Raw genomic sequence first — 17,079 nt, 5'->3', positions numbered from 1 at the left:
GGGGTTTTTTTGCTGCAAGTTCTTAGCTCTGCCAAACGCATGACTAGATTATGTATACGCTGCACTGAATTATCCAGATGTACAAGATGATCCATGTACAGGTAGCTCTTGACTTGTGACCACAATTGGGACTGAAATTTCCATCACTAAATAATGTGATTGTTAAGTGAATTGCACCTGGTTTTATGACTTTTTTTTACTGCAGTTGTTAAGCAAATCTGGTTTCCCCCACTGACTGCCTATCTATTGGAAGTGCCACCCCTGGGAAGGTAACAAATGGCAATCATGTGACCCTTGGATGCTATCATAAATACATGCAAGTTGCCAAGCACTTCAATTTTAATCATGTGACTGGGGATGCTGCAATGATTGTAAGTGCGAAGACAGGTCACAAGTCACTTTTCAGTACCATCATAACTGGCTGTTAAATGAATGGTCATAAATTGAGGACTACCTGTATATAAATTAGTATACAAATACTGCACCTGTTGATTTCATTGAAAGCAAGAAGTTTTTCAGGTATATCAAATATTTACACTGGATGGTTCTATGTATCCTTTGAAGATGCACTAAAACTGGAAATCTATGTACTTTCTGGAAAAAAATGATAGATGGAAAGGGTCTTATAGAAATATTTACATTTTATTTGTATGTGGGAGCCTGCTTTAGGTACTGCTCTTGGATAAAGTTGGCAGTAGTTGAGATACAGTTCCTGAGCTATGGCAGTAATTGGGACAGGAATTTCCATTGCTAAATAATGCATTTGTTAGGTGAAACATCATGTGACTGCATCACTTAGTGATGGCAAATCTAGCGCTCGCTGTTGCCATCATTAATCAAATCCCACCAGTCACTAAGTGAAGACCCTCCCCAATCCAAGCCATTTCTGGCTTGGTCTCTCCTAGCCCTGAACCCTGGTAAGGTAAGGGACTGCCTCTTCTTAAACTCTAGCCACTCACCTCCTGCCCTGTACAGCAGCACTCCTCCTCAGTGGCTGTGCTAGTTCACTGGGGCTGAAGCAGATGCCTGGGGTTTTAAATAATAATAATAAACCTTTATTGTCAAAGAACAACATGTGTACATTGAGATTAGCTGAGCCTCCCCCCCTGCTCTCTCCCCCCAACACACAGTAACAACAAACCCTCCTTCCCACCACACTATGTGAACCAACTACACCACACACCGGCCTCCCAAGTCAATTCTGCATAAGATTGTGTCCCATTTAAAAGCCTAACAGCCCACGGATAAAAGCTATTTTTCAGCCTGTTGGTACGGCTGGCTATATTCCTATATCTCCTACCGGATGGTAGGAGAGTAAAGAGATAACGTCCAGGGTGTGAGTCATCCCTGAGAATCTTCCTCACTCTTCCAAGAGCTGGTTGCCACCACACCTGGGTGTGAAGTACGTGAGGCAGTTGCTGGCTGTGCCAGGCTGCTTTCTTAAGGAAAGCTTCTGAGGCCTTACAAGAACTGTTTGCCTGCCATTTTCCAAATAACGCACCTTGTTCTCCAACGCTTTGGAAAGCCTTTGGAAAACTGATGAAGCCTTCTGAAGCATCACAGGAACAGAGCACGCTATTTGAAATGGTGTGAGGGCCTTGGTGTGACTAGTTGCCTTGTATAAGACTAGATGTGCCTTGTTGGCAGTGGGTGGAAGACGGCTAAGGTCAGCTAGGTACAATAAAGCCTGTGGAGTATAGGATGGTGAAGGCTTTGTGCTGTGCTGGCTGGTTGCAGCACAGGGCTTGAGCTGACACTGTTCAGCAGCACTGGGACTGAAGTAGAGGCCCAAGGACAAAGGCAGCCGGCTGAGTGCTGAAGGCCCCAGCTTCTACTTCAACTCAGCTCTGCTGCTAAGGAGTGCTGTTATGCAGGGCAGGCAAAAATGCAGAGATGTGAGGGAGATACAATAGGCAGGTGGGGGGAATTGAAGTGCTCCTGCTGCTGTGTGTGAATCAGCTACCAAGCTCCCAAATTTTAATAATGTGATTGCAGAGGTGCTGCAATTGCAATGGCTGCAATTTTGGGGATCAGGCATAAGTATCATTTGTTCAGCTGTGCTGTAATTTTGAACAGTTGCTGAATGAATGCTCATAAGTTAACTCAAAGACTACCTGTAGGTCTTTCTTGGTGCAGTATCGTAGCAGGTGTTTCTTCCTTGTGGAAAATCTACCAGACTAATTTTCACCTCCAAAAAGATGCTGAAAAAGTTTAGTTTTCAGTTATTGCTCTGACTTTCATTTTTATACTCATTTAAATAAATGAATACAATTTAAATAAATGAAAGTACCACAGTTACTGAAAACAAGCAAACCTGGAGGGAATATGAGAATTTCTTCTTTGTGCATTGCTTGACGCTATTTATATTATTTCATCATGAAATCCAGTATTATGTAGATAATTATTCCCAATAGTGGAATTTTTAGTGATGATGATCATTTAGATTAATTGCACTATTCAATGATATATAGTTTAAGTCCCGTAATATGTAATAAATAAGGCAATTTGCATTGGTTGAATAGCCACTTAAAATACAAAGAAATTTCAATTTTTCTATTTAATAAATTGTTTATCATATCTTTTGTGAACCAAAATAGTACAACCAAAAATAATAAATTTTACATGATATAGCTGTTTAGAGAAAGGAGGACACCTGAGTATTCTGGAATGTAGAATGAGTAGCGCTGGCTTGATCCACTTAGATTTGGCCCCATTTGTCTTTGGGGAGGCGATAATATAGGCCAGCTGCACAACAGAGCATGGCACAGAGGCAGAGAAGAAAAGCACTGGTTATGAAGAGGCGCTGGCTGCAAAGGGCACGGTCTGCCTGAGAGTAGAAGAAATGATAGTGAATCATCTTCCCTCTATATATTGTGGAGCAAACCAGTTTTAGCATTCAGATATAGCCCAAACCACCACTGCCCATATCTATCTACCTACCTGATCTAGCATGCTGGATAGGGCAGGGTTAGTTTGATAACGTGACTGATAGCAAATCCCTGGCATTTCCAAAGTCATGCTTTGTTCCCCTATTACACATTTTGGTGGATTTCTGGGAACAAAATGGAATATTACATTAATGGGTTAAGAAATGTTTGTAACAATGCCCCTTCCTGTTAGCTCACCTGGTCTTGGGGAGAAGGGATGAAGGTGCAGTGATCCTAAGACAATTCTCACGGGATAATGAATTTGTGACAACAGCTAAGAGATGAATTGATTTCTGGGCATCTGGACCTGTGGATGGAGTTAGTGGAAGAAAATGTCGAGAGAAGGTGAGCAAGGAGTCAGAATTCTTGAGATGTTTGATGATCACTCACCTCTGAGACCCAATTTTGTCCCACTGATGGTCAGACCTAAATGTGCATCGTTGGGAAGATCTGTGCCATTGTGGAGATCAAAGGTCAAGCCAACCATGATGGATACAGTTGTAAGAGGTTCAGCAGTTGATGGAGGTGATGTGACATTTCCCTGAATCTTATTTGTGATACAGAACATTAAATGTGCAAGAGATTTCAGCAGAGAATCCCAGTCCTTAGATATAAGGAAAAAAGGAATGAGTGTTGCTTCTATTCTCTTTTTTTTTTTGCTTTTTCCTTTAAAATATCTATTCAACTCCATATGACCTCACCTTTAAAATCCTTTAATTGTTATTCAGAATAGAGGTACATAATACAATGAGGATGTTTCTGGATTTCTGAATTGTAGATAGCAATAGCTAAATGTGAATTTAAAATTTTGCAGTTTTGAGTTGTTTTTTTTATTTTCTCTGCTCCAAGTGGTAGAACGAAATATTTGAATTTTAAAGGTTTCTTTTAGGGGAAAAAACTATTTTTTTTAAATTGTAAGTTGGAAGACAATGATAGAGAAATGGAATTGTAGTCAATCAGTCTGAAAACATCAGTACAACTATCCCTTCATTAGAGAATCAACCTGTACCTGGAAAACAGCAAGGGGAAAAAATAGTGTCTCCATTGCTGTCTTTTCCTTTATCCTTCCAAAGTTTTTTTTCTAATGTCTTCACTTAATAATTGAAATCCAATTTCATCACATGTTTTGGCCTAGGTTTTTACTTAAATTTCTAATCTCCAGCTCACCTCTTTGACGTCAGGATTATGAATATCGTGTGACTGGATGTAAACAGCAAAACCAACAAAGGCAACCGCCAATGAAAGGAGGCAGAAGAAGAAGGAGACCAAAGGTGGATGTCGTTCCAGGCAGATACGCAGGGAGGCCAATAGGGAGCAGATGACCATGGTAAGCCCTAGAGGTGAGGGTAAGAAGGATGTAGTATCATCCTATCTCTAGAAACTAAAATGTTTCCGGAAGAGACTTCTAGAATAACCAGAAAAAAGGGATTGATAACATGAATATTTCATTTTTGTATGGTACTGTAGTTCAGCTTTTCTAATTTCAAAAGTTAAAATGTGAATGCAAAGAAATCTATTGATTTAATTTCATTATTGCTTAATTTACACTGATGAAAATCTTTCTTGGTACTATACAAAAAATGCAAAGGAAGTCTGCTTGATTAAGATTACATTTCTATTGTGCTTGCCATGAAACGGGAAGCTGATTTTTTTTATCGGTGCATTCAGATATGGGAATACTTAAAGAAAGATTCCTAATCTGCATTCTGGCGTTACATAATTAAAGAAAAAGGTTGCACGTTTCTGCCCACTGATTTTCAAAAAGTCTAATTCTCTCTATGAGAAGACATGTCTACTGAAGTTAAAAATAGCTAGTTTCTTCACCATGCCAACTGGATGAATCTGCTTGTAAGAGAATTTGTAATTTAACCTGGCATAATTTTGTGATACTTTCATATTCAAGACAGCATTTGATTATCTTATATTGTATCTGAAGTTAGCAGATTACAATAACATGAAATTGGAAAAAAACAGCTGTAATAATGGAAGTAGAGAACGGGATAATCTAGCTAATGCTATAATTTCATCAAAATCACGTCCTGTTTTAGAACATGAAGGTACAAAACTTCATATCTGAAAATTCACTACAAAAGATATTCTATCAAACTGGTAGTAACATAAGTGCAGGAAATTAAACGTAATCTTCTCAGCCATCTATCATGGCTAATAGTAAACAGACAGGAAAGCAGAATACTTATGATTTTTTGTCCCAGTTTGGAGGAATGGTTGGTGAAATTGACAGATTTTGCTGGAATGGTTAAATTAACTTGATTAGAGAAAAGACATTATCTACACTGATTGCTGACTGGATGCTCTTATGGACGTTTTGCACAAAAATGAACTTGTGACAGTTTTGATGAGTTAGGCAGGATAGATTATAGAAAGAACAGTAATATGTGGTAGTTTTAGAACAAGGTGGAGAATATTAGAAGCTACTTTATACTTCTTTTTCTTTTAATGTTTTTCTTGCACTTTTTCTTTGATTTTTTTCTTTCTATTTGTTTTTGCTTTTATCTTATTTAAATGTATGTACGTGTATATTATATATATATATATATATATATATATATATATATATATATATATATATATATATATATATATATATATATATATATATATATATATATATATATATATATATATATATATATATATATATATATATATATATATATATATATATATATATATATATATATATATATATGTTTTTTCTCTTGGCTCCATCTTATGGGTTGCCAACCAGCAAGTAAAATGATCAGTGCATAAAAAACATGTTATAAGTGAGAGACTATTTGACAGCTGAGAATTGGAGACCATCAGCCTCCTCTAATAGACATGGGGAATAATAGTTTCCAAAAGCACTGCATCAGAGAAAAGGAGGCAAGTGGCAGGGCTGGCGCTCACCCCTCTATAATGCAGCCAAAGCTTTTCTTGGTGGCCCTCTGGCAGCCTCTCTGTTTTGATTGACTAGGCTTCAAGTGATGTCAGCCACAGTTACCTTCCAGTGGCTTGGACAAACACCCAGGTGACACTAATAGCAGTATCTCTCCAGAACAAGGAGGACCAGGACTAAACAATGGCAATTTTCCAATGACCAGTAATGTTACAGAAGCTAAAAAAAATACTCAGGCTACAGCAAGGAGCAGGCCTTAGAAGTCCCCTTTCTCTCTATTGTTAGCCTGTTAATAGAACAGGGAGTACTACTTTAGACTGTGGTGAAATTCTCTGAGCATAAGAATCAAAATGGATACTTTCAAAACAGAACAAAAACAAATGAACATTTTTATAGTATGAAATATGCAGTTAGCATCCTCATTTAACCAAGACTCAGAAAAATTGATAGCAATAGGAAGGCTCCACTATAACATTCAATAATAAGTAAGGCTCAAGTTCTACGTATCTAGTGTCTTAGATGGTGTAACTTAATTTCCTTTTCTTTATAATAAAGCTACATGCTTTAATTCTGTGAGAATCTCATCTTTTTGGTTGTGAACTGCTCTAAGGGACTTAACCTGTATATATTGAGGGATGGAGCTATGACCTAGCCTAGGCAAGCCTAACAATGGTGGCTCAGGATCCTGAGAAACAATAGGCTCCTGCTGGCACTAGTCCACCCATATAGAACGTGGAAAATCAAGCCCTGCTGAACCTTAATTGGAAGTCCCCAGAGCTGAAATATAGGAAATACTGGATCAGCCTAGGGGCAAAGAAGCCATTCCAGAGGAAAAGGGAAAAAAGAAGAACCAGTTATCCTAACTTTCAGAAACTCATCTAGGATATCCTACTCTTCTAAAATGCCCCTCAAATTGGTAACACTGCTTTACTTGGGGTAGGGGTAGGATGACTCCAAATGTTGCAAACATGGAAATTGCATGCAAGGACAGATGGGTTTTTACAAACTTTTGTATTCAGTTGGGCTCTGTGCTAGAAAAAGAAATCTCCACCTACAGAAATAAAGAGAAGCAGCTCAGAATGAAGAAAATAACTCATTGGACATTTGCTCCATAGAGCATGTCGCTGCACATGCGAGTTTTCCCAGCATGTCTTTCATTGTCTCTACAGCGACAAAAACCTAGAAAGCCATCTAGAATCTTGGAATCTGAACATGCCCCAATCTTTTGGAACTGAGACATTGGTTGAAATCAACATGAGATGATTGTCCAGCCTCAATGAGTCTGTTGGCCTATTTACACATCTTAAATAATTTGTCCTTTTTGAAGTTGTTCATACTTTTTAAGATTGAAGAACCAGTTCTAGTTTAAAATGTTCACTTTTGGACTTGCTTTCTGTCCCAGAGTACAGTACTGTATTTATGAAAGTTCTTTGGGCAACACCTCAGGATTCAGATTTCTTTACATTAATTCATCTGAGTGATCTCATCAAATCTCCTATGGAAAGAACAGTGAATAGTGTCACTTTAATGCCTACAGGAATGGAGTTTCATGATTAGTTTCACCCAAAAAATCACTCATACCCTTGAAATATATTCTGCTACAGGAAATTACCACCAACATGAGAGAAAATATTCCTCATGTGTACATCTTGTGATAAACACCTCAATACCCAGAAGGCCAACTCTTATGACACCGGCAAGATAAGAGTTGCAGTTTTGGATTCAATCCCATGACCTTGGCTCTATCTCAGACCATGATGTCAAGTAAAGATCAATTGTTGCATTAATGGCTAAGCCCAGTCAATCTGGTGAGAGCCAGCCAAACATGATGCAGGAATTATAATCCCATCAAATTGTCACTGCCTATCAACACTAAAGTTGAGGATAATATTACTGGTTGTGAAAGCCCTTTTATATCAGTTTAAAGGTAAAGGTAAAGGTTCCCCCGCACATGCATGCTAGTCGTTTCCGACTCTAGGGGCCGGTGCTCATCTCCGTTTCAAAGCCGAAGAGCCAGCGCTTGTCCGAGGACGTCTCCGTGGTCTGGCCGGCATGACTAGACGCCAAAGGCGCACGGAACGCTGTTACCTTCCCACCGTAGTGGTCCCTATTTTTCTACTTGCATTTTTACGTGCTTTCGAACTGCTAGGTTGGCAGAAGCTGGGACGAGTAACAGGTGCTCACTCTGTTACGCGGCACTCGGGATTTGAACCGCCAAACTGCCGACCTTCTGATCGACAAGCTCAGCGTCCTAACCCACTGAGCCACCGCGTCCCTTATATCAGTTTAGTTGGTGGCAAATATTGGTGCAAATAGATAATATGACAAACAGTGTTTGTATAAACAATCTGGGTGGAACCAGATCATGGGGTATTTACAAAAAACCAAAGAACTGATGACATAAGTGAATATATTCTTATTCATATCAACAGGGGTACATAAATGGATCACTGAATACCACAGTTAATAGCAAAATATTTCAGGACAAATGGGTCCAGCTATAGATTTCAGAAGACTGCAAAAAACTTGGGGATTTACCTTTGATCAACCTATTTTTAAGAGCCTATAACCACCGAGTGAGGTAATTCTTTTCAAGACCACAGAACAAAGGGGAATGATGCCCTGGTGTCACCATAGCTGGCTCTATACATTCCCTTTGAATACCAGTGCTATCCAGAACAGTAACAAAGATATTCAAGCTGTGGGTGATTTTAATCTCTCCATTCTGCCCTAGCACACCATGGCTCCTTGCCCTGGTAAGGATGTTGAGGATGTCCTGAAATAGACAACCTCATCTCTTAAAGTCCAGTTCTTCACTGGAGTCAAATAGGTTACAACTTTACAAATTCCAACGTGAAACATGAACAAGGATTTTTTAAGTTCTGACTCTCTTAACTTACAACTTTGAGACTGGGAAAGTGAATGAGAATATCTGTGCCTGGGAGTGAAAATCTTGGCCTTTTGGACACCAAATATCACTGATTTATTGTATGATTTGATGTGCTTTTGAATATGTGAAAAACCAGCAACAAAGAATCTGCAACTATTGGGACTCTTTTCAGAGGGCCTGGATAGAGTTCTAGGCAACTAATAGATTACATAGATGGCAGTCTGGGACTCAGTCCTTTTAGGTAGGTGAGGGACATCTTTATCTACCATTCTCAGGTGCGCTGCTTCCTCAAAGTCGCAGCCTCCTCTCATCCCAATCCATGTGACTTGGCACTGAATCTTCAAGCTCTAATGACTGATTGCTTTGACTCCATTAGGCCAGCGGTCTCCAACCTTTCTGGTGGACCAGCAGCAGTGCAGAAGGGGAGAGAATAGCTTTGCATGTGCGCAAGCCACTTGCACAAGTGCAGTTTCATGTGCTTGCCTGCCATTTGCGCAACCAGGTTCCCAATGGGCTATGGCCCGAGGATTAGGGATCCCTGCAGTAGGCAATCCCCTATTAACATATTGTGCGTCTTTGATAGGACCAGCTTAGCTAGAAGGGTTATGAACTTAAGTCTTTATTTTAAACCTCTTGTATATTTCATTATGGCACAGTGATGCTAAGACCAGACCCTGCTTTATGCCCAAGATCACTCCCAATTCTACCAAGCGCAAAATTATGCTACCTGTAATCTGGCCAGTGCTATGCAGAGCTTTAAAGGGGATGACCAGCACTTGGAATTGCATCTGGAAACATATTAGAAGCCAATGCAGCTTCACTGCAATGGTGTTACACAAGGAAACTTTTTACAGCATCAAAATTGTGTGTGATACTACAATCTGTATCAGTTGAGGCTTCCCAGTATTGTTCAAGGGCAGTTCCTTGTAGAACATGTTGTAATTATTCAATTGGGAAGTGACAAAGAAATGACTGACAGTTGAGCAGATATCTTATATAATAACTCAATAAATTATTCATTCTCATATTTTTTTTATTTTGATGTAAAAAATCAGCTACTCTGGTATACATCTGTGTAATAATGTCTCGTTATATAATGAGGCTGGGCACACATTGAAATTACTTGGGCAAAAAGTGTCTGTTCTAGAGAGGGTTCTTTTCAAAATAGGAACAGTATGCAGCCCTGATCTGGCAAGCTCTCTTAGTAAGTCCAGCTTCTGACAGTGGCACCCTTGGCCTGGCTGAAGCATTCTGGGTATCAGCAGCTGTAGGACTCTCTAATGGCTCTAGCAACTCATCCCCTTTGATCTCACAAATATTGTGTAAGATGCAGCATGTAGCTATGACCACAGGAATGAGCTTCTCTCTCACATCCAGTCTCATTTGCAAACATCTCCAGCGAGCTCTCAAGACTCCAAAAGCTCTCTCCACACACGTTCGGCATTTGGCAAGCCTATCGTTGAACTTTTCTTGGGCTTCAGTTTTTGGTGCTGGATATGGTTTCATTAGCCAGGGGCGAAGTGGGTAGGCATGATCTCCAATGACAACAGGTGCCATTGAAACCCCTTCTAGAACTGTTGGAGTCTGTGGGCCAAATGTGCCTTCATCCATGCTGTTGAAAAAAGGAGAGTTATGCAAGATGCGGGAATCATGAGATCTCTCTGGAAATCCAACATAAATGTCAGTAAAGCGAGATTTGCTATCCACTAGAGCCTGCAACACCATTGAGTAGAAGCCTTTGCAATTAATGTAGGAATCAGCAGAGAAGGGAGGGCAGAGGATGGAGATGTGGATTGCATCAACTGCACCAAGGCAGTTGGGAAAGCCCATCTCCTTGAAGCCTTCCATAATATCTTGTGGATCGCCCAACAAAATTGTTTGGGCCAGGAGCCGACTATTTATTTCTTCACAGACTTCTTCAAAGATTGAGCAGGCTGATGAAATTCCCACTCCAAAAAGCTCCGAGACGGTCTTGTAACTGTCATGATGCGCGAGTTTCCAAATGGTCATGGCCACCCTTTTCTCCACAGGAATGTGTGACCTCATGCCAGTGTCTCGACGCTGTAAGGCAGGACGCAACTCCTCAGCGATATACATCAGTGTGGAGCGTGACATTCTGAATAAAGAGATCCAACACTTATCATCCTGTTCCGAAGAGATCATTCGCTCCCACCATTCGCTACATCTGGGGAGCATCCAGTGTGATCGCTCCGACAGGGCCATCAGCTCGTGCTCATAATGCAGTGCCGGTGAAGATGAGTACACCATAGTAACCACAGACACTATAGCATTGCGATGAAGCCGCAGCAAGGCTCTCTTACGACGGACACTAGCCGAGAGAATGCGCCTCAGCACTGCAGCTGACCGTCGAAAGCGTCTGCGCTGAAGAATCCTTGCTATGGCAAATATCACTGTGCGCCTGTTCAGCATCCATTGTTGCACTAGCAACTGAGAAGTTTGAACACAAGCAGCAACAAGAGCCAAGCACTCTTGCTCCATTTGTCCAGCTGGTTTTAACAGTAACAGCAGGTCCAGGAGGAGATGATACCGGTACGCTGTGACAGAAAACCTTTCCACCCTGGTCAAGGCAGAGATGACATCACCAATCAGGGATCACTCATAAGCACTCCATTTGGATGGGCACTGTTGAATTTAAGGGTAATACATTGTAATTGGCTCTAGTTCACTAAGAATCATATTTATAATCCAAGTGTGAAGGTCTTTTAAAAAATACAAAGTAGGAAATAGTTTCGCCAAGTTCAGCCATATTTCACATTCTCCATTTAAAAATGTTTTAAACTTTCAGAGAGTCAGGTATGGCTTTTCCATAAATATTTCTCTTTCGTACAAATATTATTTCAGCTGACCAGCTCTCAGTCAAACATACTATATTCTCCACGCTAAGCCATGATTGAGCTAGCATGGCTGAATCCATGACATCTAACAAACAACTGCAATAATACAGCCTCTCTACAAGTTCTAGGCCTGCCAAACCCAGTAAGGGGAACACACTCATTAAATATATTATGGCTACATAATGGTACTTAATAGCGCATCCCATCTGAACTTAGCAATATAAAATGCTATATTCTAGAATGAAAGGATAGAGAACATGGGGACAGATCAAGCAGTTTAAATCCATGCTGCAGAGGTAGTGCTTGATTTACGACCACAGTTGGAACCAGAATTTCCGCTGTTAGGCAAGGCACTTGATAAAGTGAGTCTTGCCTGATTTTATGACCTTTTTTTGGCCAAAGTTGTTAAGCAAATCATTGTTAGATGAAGCAGGTGGTTGTAAATGATATGGCTTTCCCCATTGACTTTGCTTGCAGAAAGCTGGCTGGGAAGGTAGCAAATGGTGATCACTTGATCTCTAGATCCTACAAATGTTGTAAACACATGCCGGTCACTAAGCACCTGAATTTTGATCATGTGACTGTAGGGTGCCATAATGGTCATAAGCGCAAGGACCAGTTGTAAGTCACTTTTTTCAATATTTTTGTAACTTTAAACTGTTGCTAACAAATGGCTGTAAGTTGAGGACTACCTGTAAGCAATTTATCATTCTAGAACTACATGCCCTACAATCTTCAAAGATCTCTTAAAACATATCTAACCCCAGCCCACCAGGGTGGGTGGAAAAGGGATACCCCACTCCCACTGTGGCAGCCCTTAAGGAAACATAGCAAATGGGACCAATGCAGCTTTGAACAAGCAAGGTTGTAGTCTTGATTGAAATGTTAAGGACATAAAATTTAGTTATGTGACTTGTTAGCATTTTCCTATCTTTGCTGCATATAAATGCCCATCATGGATGCTGTAACATCCAGGTGGCATAAACTGAACAGCACATACCTTCTTGTATAGTTCTTTCAGACATACAAGCAACTTATTTATTATAGGAATCTTCAGAATTGTAATCTAATTAGTAAAGGTACTGAGGCCGAGAGCAAGTGGCTTGCAAAAAATAATCTAGTACAGGCAAAATCAAAGAACCTGCTTTATAGTTTCATCTCTGAAGATGTCCCCTACACCAATAGTCTTGTTATATAACTTTGTTTAAAAAAAATAAGGAAGCTATTAAATCAGGCTATTACCTAAGAAAATTAATATTAGCATGCAGCTTGAAGGTTTTATCAACTGTACCAGTTTTGGTTTTGGTATAAAGGTTTTTTTAAAAGATAAAAGCTAACACTGTACAATAATATAAAGTGAGAAAATTTAAAAAAGAAATCAAGGAGAAAATTAAAAGTCCAAGGAAAAAAAGTAAAAGATAAAAAAGAAACAAGTAGCTTCCGATCTTCTTTACAGCAGTTATAATTAGAAATTTAGCTCTCATTCTAGAATTGAAACATATCTCTTTTTGTAATCTGTTTTTTGTAAACTATTTTATCAAAGCCATAAATCTTAAATTTATTTTTCTACTTCCCGCAAAACGTCTGTAAAGGGTTTCCAGTTAGCAATAAACACAGATATTGTCTTTTTTTTCTCATCAAAGAAGTCAATTTAGCCATCTCAGCAAGTTCTGAGACATCTTTACCAACCATTCCTGCATTGTGGATAGTGTCAACTGTGCCACCTTGGTTGCAGGTTAGATGAGCTTTTCCAACATTATAATTGGTGCAGAGGCTTCTAACCTCCTGAGTTTTTTCCCCTGTAGCCTATTATGCTCAAAAGTAAAAGACATTGTTAGAGCCTATCCTGCCTTGCTCTCTTGTCATCTGCAATCCACAACAGCTCAATAATTTAATGGGCTGTCAAAGCCCAAATCCTCCCACTGCAGGCTGCTGCTCTCTTCCCTGTCTTTGTCCTGGCCTGCTGCTTTGTTTTGTGTGCACTGGCTGTGCTGGCATGTAATGACCATACAGGCTTACGTCTATATGCTGTTTAGCACCAGGGAGGTACACAGGAGGTACACAGAAGGTACACAGAAACAACTGCCCTGAGATGCAAGAGAATAAATAGATTAGAGATAATAGATATTTGGTTTTTAACCATCCATTTTTATTATTGCATTATTATAATTGGATTAATAATAGTTTTAAACATTCAATACCTGTTGCGTTTTTGCATGTGTATGAATGTAGCCAGGATATTTTATGTAATATGGCTGTATTCATTTGAGTTTGAGACCCCCTATTCTGATGCTTTCCAACTAGAAAAAAGAGAAAACAACTCTATTGGGTTTGCAGAAATGCTGTTAACAGGGATTGCAAAAGGGGGCAAAACTCGCTTAACCGTCTTGCTTAGTAACAGAAATTTGGGTTTAATTGTGGTCATAAGTCAAGGACTACCTAGTATTTTTTTTAGCATTCTTAACACTTTTTTCCCCTAAATTTGAAACTGACAAGCCATATTTTATCTAATCAAGACACAGATCACAACAGTTGTATAAGCTTTGGGGAGCATTGTTATTTATTTTATCCACTTTTCTTGCCATATCTTATTAAAACAAGTTGAAGCATGTAAGACAGTTTAAAAAAATGTTTTGATAATAAAGAGATGAAGTCACCTGCGTTTTCTTTAAATGATCTCTAGAGGCAGTGTATGTTTTAATATTAAAGCCAAGTGGACATATTAAATGGAAAAGATAGTTCCTAAAGAAATATATTTGCTTATAGCCACGAAGAGCTACAGCTAACTTATTTTCCCCAATATTAATAGAACAACAGTCAGCTACATTGCTGTATCTTGACAAAGTGTACTTTCCTTCCCCCACTTCTGGACTCTACCTCAGCCTGAAAATGTGAAGACCGTTACTTCCCCCATCAATCCAAAAATACATCTTACAAGTCTTTTAAAGATTATTTATGGCCAACTTGTTTCCTGGTATCTACCAATCTTGTGTAACTCACTGGAATCATTCAGAAAGGCTATTAAAAATGAAGCCAAGTCTTGTGCCATTAGCTCAACATGATGTAATAAGATGGAGGGTTTGTTGTCACTGTGATTTGGGGGTGGGGGCAGGAAGGGAGGCTCAGCCAATCTCAATGTATACATGGTTTTACTTTGACAATAAAGGTTCATTCTATGTTCTCTGGGGAAAAGGCTGTGAGCTTGTGTAAACTAATACGTGTGTGTGCGTGTGCACGCCAGTGAGATCTACACTCTGTGCCTGAGATGAAGGACAGCCAGAGTGAGGAAAACTGCCTCATAATGATGATGATGATAACTTTATTGTCACTTTGAATGTACACCAATCGGCATACATCAAAATGAAATTTCGTTGCATACAGCTCTCAAAGGGTCACCACCTCCGATATATACTCCTTGTTCGTGGCCCGCTCAAATTTCACATTGTCCATTTTAGTCTCTAGGGAGTGAACGATGGCAAACAGGACAGATGGAAATGGGGCTCCATGTGGATTAGCCCTCAAATTCGCTTGTATTCTGACAACCTCAGAATAATCAGTGACATTGATCCTGAGATGGAAAGCTAGAATTGGTGGTAAGACGTGGCTTATATTCAGTTTAAAAATGTAGAGCTGATTATGAACCTGCAAGGTAAACAGTGTATGTGAGAGAGAAGGGGGGGAGGGAAAGCCATTATGTTGCCCCCCACTCCCAAGCCCTATTCATATCAGACTCCTGTCCATTTACGTAAGTGTGGGTGTACAGTGGTGGAAGGAAGGAACAAACAATTTGTAAAGTTGTAAATTCTAAAAATCAGGGAAAAATATTTTTTTTCACGCCTCACGAAACTGCATGCCATGCAGCCATAGTCTGGATGCGGAAAAAACTTGTGTTACAAGTGCGTATTGTTATTTGGTTCTTACATGCAAGTTTCTTAACACCCCCACATGTAATCATTTTTCCCCCCTAATGCGTAAGTTTTCCGCATTGGGGCCCAGTGAAGGCCACGCGACTCTTTTATTTTCCGAATAAGCCTCCGAGGGAGACTTACTGAGAAATAAATGCCCGACCTAAAGCTCTGCAGTAAATTCATGGGGAATCTGAGCCTTCCCGGCCCTCGCCTAACCTTAATGTCAAGATTTAGGCACGGGCGGTCAATTCCTGCAGTTGGAGCCCATCCCGTCTGAAAGCCTGTCCCGATACTACCGCTCGAAGGCTTCTGCCAAGCACCCGCCACCCTGAGCAGCTGCTCCGCTCAAATCGACGATGGGCTGTCTCGGTCTACGGCAGCTTAAAGCTACACCCCAAAGAACTTGCAGCTAGGGCTTAGCAACCGATAAATCCGAATAAAAGTCCTGCTGTCGAAAAAAAAACAACGCTGGCGGGAGGAGAATGAGCAGGAAGGCCTACACAGCATCAAAGCAACAGCCTCCTCTTACCTCCGTCCCCTTTCCTTCTCGCCTTCCCTTCCAAACCGCAGCCGAGGCACCTTCCCGCTTTACGAAGGGGCCGCCAACGTTCGAGGACGCTACTGTCCCTTTAAGAGGAAGCTGCGCCGCCGATTCCTTTTCCTTTGGCGGGGCCGAGGGTGGGCAACCTCGGCTCTTTTATGACTCATGGACTTCAAGTCCCAGAATTCCTGAGTCAGCTACGCTGACTCAGGAATTCTGGGACTTGAAGTCCATGAGTCATAAAAGAGCCGAGGTTGCCTACCCCTGGGCGGGGCAGCCCTATTAGATACTTTCGAGCGCGGGCGAAGATGACACTTTCCCGCGCGCCGCCGTCGCTCGTTGTCGTCATCGTCCAAGTGAAGTCGCTTTGAAGTGACGCAGGCACAGGCCCGGCGCTTACAATTCTCTCTCTCCCCTTGGAAACGCTGCCCCCTTTCTCAGATACGTGGATGTTCACGCCCCACTCCGGAACAGGTTCTCGGGAGCTCGTATCTTCCTCTCTCTCCCCCCCCCTCCCCCAGTGGAGCACTGTCTCTTTCGAGAGCCATTTTGACTGAGGGTTATCGTGCGCATTTGAGGGAGTTCAGGCTGAGCAGGAAAAAAATAGTTTTGAGGTAACCGTTAGAAGTTCATTTTACCCGTCCGTTTTCTGCTGTGTTATTTTTTCCTCGAGCGAGCAGTCCTTTCCAGCAGGCCACAGCCTTTTCCTCTTAGGCTGGGAAATTTGAGGAGTTACTACTTTTTATTCAGTGGCTTCTACTTGGGTTACTTGGGAGAGTTAAGATAATCTCATTTTTAAGCGAGAGCAAGATCCTGCTAATTCTTATAAGTATAGTAGTAACACTTAAAATACAACAACAACCACCAAGGCTCCATTTTACATTTAGTAAGGTAAAAGGTAAAGGTTCTCCCGCACGTGTGTGCTAGTCGTTTCCGACTCTAGGGGCCGGTGCTCATCTCCGTTTCAAAGCCGAAGAGCCAGCGCTTGTCCGAGGATGTGTCCGTGGTCATATGGCCGGCATGACTAGACGCCAAAGGCGCACGGAACACTGTTACCTT

General features: G+C 40.8%; 1 protein-coding gene across 3 annotated transcripts; it reads right to left on the bottom strand.

Moving 5' to 3' along the window:
- Positions 1-2,542: 2,542 nt before the first annotated feature.
- Positions 2,543-16,158, bottom strand: LOC308677156 (insulin-like growth factor-binding protein 3 receptor). 3 transcript variants are annotated; one of them, XM_081343323.1, is made up of 6 exons: positions 16,009-16,158; positions 4,095-4,261; positions 3,318-3,531; positions 3,126-3,234; positions 2,941-3,052; positions 2,543-2,827 (listed from the first exon to the last, which is right to left on the bottom strand). In XM_081343323.1, the coding sequence occupies exons 2-6, from the start codon at positions 4,251-4,253 to the stop codon at positions 2,699-2,701; spliced, it is 723 nt and encodes a 240-aa protein (XP_081199449.1). In that variant the 5' UTR covers positions 4,254-4,261; positions 16,009-16,158; the 3' UTR covers positions 2,543-2,698. The 3 variants fall into 3 exon arrangements, with proteins under 3 accessions (XP_081199449.1, XP_081199450.1, XP_081199448.1); XM_081343324.1 differs by having other exon boundaries at positions 2,543-2,823; XM_081343322.1 differs by lacking the exons at positions 2,543-2,827; positions 2,941-3,052; positions 3,126-3,234; positions 3,318-3,531; positions 4,095-4,261 and adding an exon at positions 9,750-11,359 and having other exon boundaries at positions 16,009-16,101.
- Between the last annotated feature and the right edge of the window lie 921 nt (positions 16,159-17,079).

The sequence above is a fragment of the Vipera berus genome (genome assembly GCF_964194415.1).
Source record: "Vipera berus genome assembly, chromosome: Z".
NCBI classification, from domain to species: Eukaryota; Metazoa; Chordata; class Lepidosauria; order Squamata; family Viperidae; genus Vipera; species Vipera berus.
This window is presented reverse-complemented; position numbering and strand designations above follow the sequence as displayed.

What these genes read in the sequence shown, in the direction of transcription:
- LOC308677156 (XM_081343322.1), bottom strand. Translation starts at nt 11,215, where the DNA reads ATGGAGCAAGAGTGCTTGGCTCTTGTTGCTGCTTGTGTTCAAACTTCT.